Consider the following 10,510-nt stretch of genomic DNA (forward strand, 5'->3'; position numbering starts at 1 on the left):
AAATGTGTTGGAGAGTGATCCATAGACTGCAAACCTGGAAATCATACAACAATCATTTATTCTGGCATTTTCAATAGCACATCAAACATTTCTCATCATCTCAAAGCATCTCAAACATTTTTTTCAAGTTCATGATTTTTAGGAGACTACATCTTTTTGAGAAAGAACTATTCCAACTTGACTGATAGGTTTGTTTCCACAGATTTTTTACAGTTGTCTATGGTCTGTGTTACCTCAGTTTTACTCTTGCCAAAAGATATTCTGAAGAAGTAAAAATTTCTGACATTCTTACCTCATCATTGCGTTTATAGATTAAGGGTTTTTTAGTTGTTGATGAGTTTGTTTGTTTGTTTGTTTGGTTGGTTAGTTTTAGGTTTTCAGTGTCATTTTTTTTTTTCTCCTTGAATGGTTATTCTACCTTCAGTATAGATGTATTTTAGTTTTGAGTTCAAGAAACCAAGAAAAGCAATGACCTACAGGCGTTTATAAACACATTCCCAGAAACGTCCTTTGCTTTATAGGATTAACTTAAAGTAGATGCTTCATTGATTTAAGCTCAAGTTCATTGATATTCTGAGCAGAGATAACAAAATGAAGTAGCAGAGCTCTTCTCCTGCAGCTGAAAAGTGGAGAACTTTCTGTGCTACGGAGCTACTAAACAGACAGGAGGTAGATCTTCCTATGTGTGTTGTGACTATGTTGTTTCCTCACTGTGTTCTTCCAAATAAATTATGTCTTAAAAACAAAAAGGTAGCACTTTGGGGCATGATTTATTATTCTTAGTGCAGGGGCAATTAATCAGTATATGCCTGCACAACATCTGCATGCATTAAAGAACAGATTGCCTACAGAGAGCAACACTGTACAAATGGATCAAGGAGCAACAGCCCATATCCTCCCAGATCTGGAGAAGGAATTAACACAACCTTGAAAACATAACATATTTAAAAATAATACTGAGAACAGAAACATCTGCCACCTGGAAACAAGACACAGCTTTAAAATAAAAAAAAAGAGCATCGGATGTTTGGCTCTTTCTGAAAATCTGAGCACTGCTTACAGATACCTATGGATATGGATGTGCCATTTATTACCTCTTTTGCTTTAATCTTGAGTGCAGTGCATATGAAATATTGTTTTTTTATATCTTCATTGCAATTCAGCTTGTTGACATTTATATGACAGTCATTAAAATTATAGTCCTAATAAATTGCTATTAGAATGTGTATTGGTTTATCAGCTAGTAAATGTATTTTAATGTCTAGCAGAGAATTTAAAAATAAAACATTGTCAACCTTATTAAATTCACACACTATTTTCCCCCTAAGGAATAGTTTTATTTATACTATATATATCATAAAAATTAACACAGAAAAAGAATGAAATAAAAAGAAAAAAATAACAGTAGAAATTGTGAAACAACATGAATATATGCTTTTTAATTTTTTTTCCAGAAGAAACACTAATGAGAGAAAAAAACAGCATAAAAAGCTTTTATTGAATTGTCCTTGCAGAGTGTAAGTGCTGTATGCAAAATTATTTTAAAACATACTTCTCTGAGACGACAAAAAAAAAGTTAATAATTATTGTGTAACATAAAATATAGCATGTTACAGCTTGCCATCTGAGAGTAGCTGCCCTATCTCTGGCAAATATTTGCTTCATGATCCTCATCATCTAGTGCGGAAAGTTGCAATTTTCTAGCTATCATCAGAAAACGAGATGCAAACTGAGAAACAGGACAGTGAAGTGAAAGGCAGTACAGTTAAACATGGTTTTCATTTACTAACAGATTAGGGCTATGGTGTCTGTGGGCATTTTCTGTCCAGTTTGGTTGTCTGAAGTTGTCTTATATTTTCACGTAACTCTTTTGAATACCTGCAGGGTGGATGCCAGCGGGAGTGCTGGATTGCCAGAAGTCAGGGTGCTGATCAAATCAGTTTTGTACTGTATGAGTAAATATGCAGTAAAATTTCTTGAGGCTTCAGGTGTTCTATATATGTGCCGTGCAGATCAGCTGTAAATCTTACCTGCTATAAATCCAAGTCCGGGTCAAATTAAACATACTGCTCGTGCACTGAATGCAGCGTTTTTACATGCACAATAAATTGGAAAGCCTGACACCTGATGAATTTCCTGCCCCTGAGACAGCCAGCCATGGAGCGCATGCATTTTTATTCCTCTCTGGAAAACTTTGAACGAAAAAAAAGCAGCCTTGGTATGAGGGAGCAAAAGAAAAACAGGTGTAGGTAGCTGGTGCAAATAACAGCCTGGAGACTGTTTTAATTGCAAAATAAAATGGGTGCACAGAATACTTGGAACATTTGTGCCAAACAGACTATTCTGGTGTATATTCCTGCATATAAAATCAGATTTGGTGCTTGAAACCAAAAATAAACAAAAAATCCATCATAAATATTCTGCTTAGAATACTATTCTGAAAAGAAAAAGAGAATATTTATTCATTTCACCGTATACTTTATCTGACTTAATTGAAAGACAAAGAAAATAAATCATAAATACTAGTAACTGAATGACAAAACTTGAAGGCCTTACTAGTCCAGCACTATTCTGTTGCTGTGCAGATGCAATCACACCGGTGACCTTAGGGCTCTTGGAGCCCAACGGCACTGGACAGGCTGCTGACCTTACACAAACTGTGCATTACAGAGCGGTTTTAATCCTTTTAATGTTTAAGAGGAGAAGAATAATTTCCCATCTCATATCACAAGCTTAGCTTCAACTTTTAGATAAGGATGGCCTGTGAGCACTTGCAGGACATGTCCGTCTGCTCTTGGCAGTTAATTTAAGTCCCACTGTTTTATTATAGTGCATAAGGAACTAAACCATCATCATCCTTTCAGTGAATCATTACTGCTCACCTATAAAAAAGTCTGAGGTGAAAATGAGAGATAATAACCAGCATTAATGAAATCACCAGAGAAAGGTGCCCGTTTAAAGGAAGCAGAGGAATACAGTTCTATGTCCTATCATGGCCTGGTGTGCTTCATGTTTTCAGGACTGCTTCACTATTCTGTTCCTAAGAAATCATCCTTTATTCTGTGTCTGGATTTCAACAACTTCAATTTGTACTGTAAATCATCAACTTCTAATTAAAGTCATTCCCAACATTTGCAAAATTTTTGTGATGACACAGGGTGGGAATCACCTCACCTGGCTCTAGAAGTCAGAATGCTGGAGGTAGTGAACACCAGCTCCCCAAGGATAGATGCGTGTCTGTCTATGATACTTGTGATTTCTCTTCAGGTGAATTTGCCTGTTTGTGCCTTGATGGTATTCTCATTGACCACACAAAACATTATGAACTTCAGGATTAGAACGTTTCAATTGCATTCTTTCAATAGTTTCTCAAAATGACATTTCAGGGATTTCTTGATTATTCGACTTCTAAAACTTCTACTTGTTTCTGCTTTAATGTCTCAGAACATTAGTGTTCTTTAATAAAGTTTTAGTCGCTATGATCACACTAAATATGAGAATGGGACCTTCATGGCAAGGTTTGACTCCAACTATTCATATCCAGAGGTGTCCTCTAATTGATAAAAACAACCACCACGCTAATATAGTACATGAAGCAGCAGTTACCCACTCAACTGAGGCCCATCTGTATGCGCAGCTCTAGAGGGTGACCTGGAGAGGGACCCAGCACCAGCTCCTGGATGGACTCAGAGCCCAAGGCCACCTGCTGAAGGGGCCCCTCACCTGTTGGCACCCATGGGTGCCCTGGCCCCTGGCTCATAGATCTGCACACCCCAGGAACAGAGAACCCAGGCCCAGAGCCAGGATCCTGCACCCACACACACAGCTGTGCCTCATCAGCCACCCTTCTCCCTGGCCAACCCCAGGGGTGCAGGATGAGACCTCACATCGGGCCCCTCCGTGTTCACCAATGCTGTGTGTGCCAGCTACATGTGTGTATGCTGGACACACACACACTCACGTGGTGCCCCCTAGGAAAACAGGCTCAGCCTCAGCCTGGCTGGACCACGATGCTGAGCTGAGCGGCCTTGCCGCACCAGGCCACCAGCCTGCACTTGTGCATCCCTCTCTCCACAGATGCTGCCTCCACAGCCAAAAGCTGCCTGCAAGACTGCAACCAGCCTTTTAACTTCATGTTCTTTGTCTAATTCTGACTGCATGCATGATTTTTAGCCTGTAAAGGTAGAAAAACTGAAGTGTATCTTGTATTTCCAAAGTCTATCTTTACATATCTTAATAAAGTCTTTTCTTTTTTTTTTCTCTATTAAGCGCCAGAGCAGAACCCCTACTTTAGAGGTGCACTCAGAGGGAGAAAGGCATAGTATTTTAAAAATGCGCTTAATGAGATGACTCATTCAGGTTACTATTATGACTTCCCAAGAGCTACTTCTAAAAGGAGGAAATTAAGTTTCACACTCCGTTCCTCAGAACCCCAGAGAGAAAATACACATATTGCACATGACGACCTCTTCACTCTTTTTCTAATTTATAGCTTCACCAGTTGCTTGCATTCAATGAATACTCATATTTAAAGAATAAAATTTCAAACTGTGAGAAAACTTGAGTGTAACCAGAAAACAATTGTGATGGGACACTTGATACTGCTCTTTTTCACCTTTCAAGGTCCTCACTACACATGCACAGCAAAACTGAACACTAAAGTGGGGACCATTTCTTGATATTTCAGTGGATCACACTTTAAATTTATGTAGAGTTTGTGCCTAGTATGAGGCTTTTGTTATCTTACAGTTAAATTCTTCTATGTCTCAAATTAAAGGGACATAATTCAAAGCAGCAGCTTTTACAGGCATCCTCCATTAGAACATGTATTTGCCATACATATAAAAGACACACCTTCATCCTCTTCCTTTAAAACACTCTTTTCCTCCCCTTATTTTTAAATTCGTTTCTCTATATAAAGAGATGTGTGGGTCAGCTGTTAGTGCTGCTCTGTAAATCAAAGGTTCAAGACCCTATTCTGCCTCTATGACCTTGATCCACTGTTATCTTTATCTTCCACTGCTAAATAAAAATTAAGGAGCTTGACTGAAGACTAAAGTAGCAGATGATGCAGTGAACTGCAGTGATTATTCTCCCAGGCTGCTACTTTCAGGTAATCAGCACAGCACAGTGTGTGAAAATATACACAGTTAACTATTTGTTTTCCTCCTTTTTAGGACAGCTGTATTGAGAATTACCTCTGATGTGGAAGGAAAGGAAAACGAAGTCACACAAAGAGCTGTGAGGAGCAGGCCTTAATAACAGCCACTTCCTTCTCTCAGTTCAGTAAAGTTATGCTAGTGAGGAAGTGATTAGGATACGACAGATACTTCCTTTCTTGCTTTTCCTTGAAATCAGTAACAGTAAGACTATAGTCACACTCCATAGTTTCCTGCTCAAGTCCTTTACCTGAATAAATTATAATAAGCATTCTTTAACATAACAATTTTTAGATTTAAAATGCAGCACAGTCATCTCAAAAGTCTTTAGACATAAACATAATATTAAAAAAAACCCATTGATAGTGTATCTGTGAAACAGAAAGGGCAGTTAGCAATGTAAGACTTGAGGCTTTCTGATACCTTTTATGTACGAACAGGCAGCTGACATCATGGCAGATGATGGTATCTGTCTAATAAAATTTAAAATGACGGTAAACAGAGAACCTTACAAGGTGACAACTCTGAGTACTCGTGCTAAAGTATTTTCTTATCCTATATGCTCTTGTAACATCTTCAGCTAATAGATGCACACAAAGTGAAGGAACTGCAATCAGAAATTCACACGGATGCTTCCTTTGTCTTTCCAACAAGTGACACTAACTTACAAAAGATATATAGAAGCATAAGAGACACTAACTATTAAAAAGTCCTTTATTAAAATATCACATGTAACTCAAAACACACAATTAGCTGATTGCTAACTGAAAACAGAAGACACTGACAAAGATTCATCTATTTTGTTGTATTTTCTGAAGAAGATATTCCATCTGCAAGTTTAGATTTGGCTGTCCTTTTTTAGTCTTCTTACTCAGCATTTTATAAACTTCCATTTTCTTTTGCCTATATAACCGCTGAGCTGCTTCTCTTTGCTGTTTTCTTTTTTCAGCTTCCTGAAATAAAAGAGAAATGATTATGTCAAAATAATTTAAAACCTTCTACACTTGACAAATTGCTATATAATCAACTTAATTCCGGGAAAATACTGGCAATTAGGTATTGTACTAACAGTAGCAACACAATCACTCTTACAAGCTTAACTGACTCTCCTCTAGGGCATACCACAATCAAAACACACAATATTTTGTACAAAGTCTCAAGAGAAAAGCCGTGTTTTCTTTAGCAAATATATTACCATAAAGCTTGTCACTGAAGGAGGCTTGACTTTTCCTGCAAAATGATCTCCTTTTTTACTCCTTAAATGAGAAAATACCAACATTTTTCCATCTTCTAGACTTGAGTGCAAGATGGAAAGAATGAACACTATTCTGCTGCCCCCATATAAGTGTCTTGCAATTTGAGGTTTGCTAGGAGACTAGAGAAAGCTGCATGGGCCTGAACGACAAACATGGAACATGTCTGGGACATTACCTGTCTTTAGCATTAGCTGTATTAAAACCTGAACTTATAATCAAACTCCAAAATATGTAACTTCCCCTAGAACAAAGATTAAAAGTTTAGCTTTAATAAACCTACTCTTGAATTCAGTACAGCTAAGCTACAGAAATTTTCGGTTTTGTCAAACCACATATACTAATGCAATTTTTATACATTAGTTACTGGAATTTAGTTTGATAGTAGTGGAAGTTGTACAACTTTTACAGTGTTCCAATGTCTGCCATTCCATAGCCCAATCAACAGTGAAGAGAGAAAAATTCTAAATAAATAAGGATGCCTCAAATGAGTCACTCAATTTATCCAGTAATGACAATATTAAGATACACACCATAAGCGTAAGTCACATTAAATTAGTATGAGGAAAAAATTACTCTGAATATCTGAATATCTGAATTTTAATGTCAATTTGAAAGAGAATGAAAGAATACGAGTGCCCATGTTTCCCTCATACAGTCCCTGTTCTGACCAACAGATAGGTAATAACAGTATTATCCTAGATATTATCCTAGATATATCCTAGGTAGTCCTAGACTACAGTCGAGAGAGATCTCTGAGATTTACCTCTTTCTTCCTGGCACGTTCAGCCTTTATTTTCTCATACTCTTCCTTTGCCTTCTGATTGGATGTTTTCTTCTTAAACTTCCTTTCAGTTGTAACTGGCCTATAATTAAAAAGCACAAATCCTCAGCACACAGAACATCACTTAGCACACTTCACCACCTATCCCTTTGCCACTGCAGATTCAGAGGATAATCCTCGCAACCTTGTAAGATTTACAGACTAGGTCAGCCTTACTTCTCACCTAATGCCTAAGAATAGGTGCCTTCGTGCACTCTTTTTACACCATATTCACTCACAGTGAATATCTAGCATAAAAATGTAGATTTTTTTAAGTATACTGAAGACTTGACTGCTCAGACTGTCATACCTTATTCCCTGGAACTTCTTGCACCAGAAAGTCCAAATTAAGAAAAAAACAAAGTGACTGTCTGAGATTCTATGTCACCACTACTTCTGTATGTTGTTGTTTTTTCCAGTTAACCTAGTTCTCTATTTTTTTTCAAATTCACATTAAAGGTATTGCATAAACAATGTGTTAGCAAAGACATTGACAAATTCCACACTAAAATTTATATGCCTTGCTAGTTTTTTCAACAACTGCTGCAAAAACAAGTTGTCATTTCTCAATTATTCACTATTTAAATTGGAAAGCTAGCCATAATCACATAGGACACCTCAGACAGACAACTAGAGAGAAAAATGAATACTCTGACTTATGCTTTCAGTTAGAAATACCACTCTATTCTGTTGTTCAGGAGAGAAAAAGAAAAGAAACAAGTGATTATTCTGAACTCCATCATGTGGCAATACGAGGTTACAGCACTTCAACTTGCCAAGTGAGAAAAACAGTGACAGAAGCTAAAAATGGAATTAGTTTAGTGAAAAGTTATGTTCGCATAAACCACTAAAGTCTACCTAAAATCTCTATGTACTGCTGCACCTCATAGATTATCAGTCATAATTACTCAGAATTATTTTGTTTTTTAATCAAAATCAATGATTTTCATTTAAAGCAAAACTCAAACCCTTTCTTAAAGGCCGACACCATTCCTGTTTCAGACAACCTCACAAATTAATGTCAGTTTTAGACAACACCTTTCTCCCAATGCAGGCCACGGATCTGATTCCTTCTCCCCCCCTTCTCAAGCATTTTCCACAGCAAAATTTAGCAGTGGAAACACCTTTCAATTCCAAAATTCAAGCCACTCCTTGTAGTAGCGGCAACCAGACATCATCTCAATAGCCCTACTCAAACACTGTTCAAAAATGCTGCCACGATACTGAATGACCACTGGTTTTCACATTACTGACATTCCTAAGTTCTCACGGAGACTTACTCGCAAGCAGGGGAGAATCATCTAAGCTATCTGATGATTTCAGGCCTCAGATTAAGCATTTAATTTTTCCATCTAGTAAAATGTAAGTAGATTTTTAAACAAACCTCATTATAAACAAGCTTAAAAAACAAGAAACATCCATTTGTCTATTCAAAAATAAGAATAAATTTTATAAATAACTCTTTACTATTCTCTCTGCTAGCTAGATCATCCTCAGACTACTCATCAAAAAAGAAAATTCAATAAGATTCCTCCAAAAAGCTTAACTGGACTAGGTTCAAACTAGAAACCCTTTCCATCCTATTTAATGAATTACTGGAAGTTCCCTCCCATGTGCCACATTTACACTGACAAAATGCCACAACATTTCTATTATCTTGGATTACTTTGGATCCTGGAACACTTCACTGCCTTAAAGGTTCTCCACACTCTATGCTTCACTTGTCAAAAATTTAAGTTAAACTTCCTCCAAAACAAACCATCCCACAACAAGATACCTGCAGACACTATTGCTCACCCTAGCAAAAAAAGAGTTATGAAAAACAGAACTTACCAATCAGGAAAGACAATCAATACAAAAATTCTTCCTAAAAAGTGGAATTAAATTAAAACAAACTGAGATCCAATTCTGTTTATAAAATCTTTATATTCTCTATTGAAAAAAATCTAATGGCATTTTTCAGTAAGGCAAGTCACTATAATCAAGTCCACGTAAGATGTGAGACCTAAAATAGTTCAGTATTTCCTCAGCAATGAAAACTATTACTTGTTTCTGGAGACCTAAGGACTTACTCTACTGCTTTTTTAGGTTTTTCTTCTAACACAACTGAGTCTCTCGTTGCCTTGCGCTGTTGCTTCAGCTTCTCTTCCTCGGCTAGGTAGAGATGTTTCAGGTGCTCTGGGTAAGTATCGGCAAACTGAGCGTCCGATTGTATCCCAACCTTCCTTCCCTTTCTTAACAGCTTTCTGTATTCTCTTTGGATCTTCTGTTTCCTCCGAAATGCAAATCCTTGTCCTGAAAAAAATGGGAAAAGGGAGTTAAATACATGGGCACTAAAGTCATACCAAGCACATTAAACCAGGGCCATTTCTCATCTATTTTCTACCCTAAAAACAAAAAAGTAAGCAGCTGCTTTCACTAAATTTGGTAAGTTGGTGATTCAAAGCAGGACACTGGTAAAAATCTGATGCCTACTGCAGCACTGTAGCTGTCAAAGAACTGCAGAAAATTTTCACCTGAACTCTTAAAAAAACAGGCCACTGCACACACACTACTTAATTTACACTGAAGACCGCACGCGTTTGCTAATACTTCTTCATGTCCTAAGAAACGATGTGGCAACATTTCATTTAATCTCCTGCTTTTGACAGCAACACACACAACATCAGACCAGATCCCTACAGACATCATCAAGAACACAGTAATTGTAATACTGGCTGCTTAAGAAGCCTGAAGTTGCAATATCATAGCAGAAAAGAACAGCGGGAGCTATTAAACTACACTGTATTAACATGTTATTAGGGCTTCTCAGAAATACATTGTTTTACTCCTGGTTATCTTCTTTCTAGATCAGTTCAGAAAAAAAACCTAAATATATCAGAGAATATATCATATATATCAGAGAAGCTGCACCAGACAAGTGTCTAAAGGAAGCACCATGCAACGGTGGTTTCGGGCTCACCTGATCTACAGCTGCACACCAGCAGCCATGCAGCGAGTGAATGTCACACCCTGAGCAGCTTTTCCTAGGAGTGCGCAACCGAACTGACCCTGGCACCCGCCTTGCTGCAGACACTGCTGCCAAACACGCGCCTGGTGCATTTGCTCACACTACGGCCGCTCGCACTTGGAGTGAGTTTTCTGTTGAACGCGAGCATTTAAGTCTTCGCTTCATGTCAAGCGTTACCCACGTGGGCTGCTCCTCGCGGGCAGCTCTCCCGTCACAACTACCCCAGTTCAGGGGTAGTTCCCCAGTTTAGCCCAGCGGCTCTCCC

General features: G+C 37.9%; 2 protein-coding genes across 2 annotated transcripts in view; one reads left to right on the forward strand and one right to left on the reverse strand.

Annotated features, from left to right (window-relative positions):
• Nucleotides 1–5,866: 5,866 nt before the first annotated feature.
• On the reverse strand, nucleotides 5,867–10,226 carry CCDC59 (coiled-coil domain containing 59). The gene is made up of 4 exons (XM_026049727.1): nucleotides 10,217–10,226; nucleotides 9,308–9,530; nucleotides 7,179–7,278; nucleotides 5,867–6,112 (listed from the first exon to the last, which is right to left on the reverse strand). Exons 1-4 carry the CDS (start codon nucleotides 10,224–10,226, stop codon nucleotides 5,951–5,953), a joined length of 495 nt encoding a protein of 164 aa, XP_025905512.1. The 3' UTR covers nucleotides 5,867–5,950.
• Nucleotides 10,227–10,237: 11 nt separating this feature from the next.
• The window catches only part of METTL25 (methyltransferase like 25), a 57,205-nt gene continuing 56,932 nt past the window's right edge, over nucleotides 10,238–10,510 (forward strand). The window contains exon 1 of the mRNA XM_026049729.1: nucleotides 10,238–10,478. Coding sequence (XP_025905514.1) covers nucleotides 10,238–10,478 — 241 coding nt within the window. The remainder of the gene's footprint in view (nucleotides 10,479–10,510) is intronic.

The sequence above is a fragment of the Nothoprocta perdicaria genome, unplaced genomic scaffold (assembly GCF_003342845.1).
Source record: "Nothoprocta perdicaria isolate Ctin4 unplaced genomic scaffold, notPer1 scaffold_61, whole genome shotgun sequence".
NCBI classification, from domain to species: domain Eukaryota; kingdom Metazoa; phylum Chordata; class Aves; order Tinamiformes; family Tinamidae; genus Nothoprocta; species Nothoprocta perdicaria.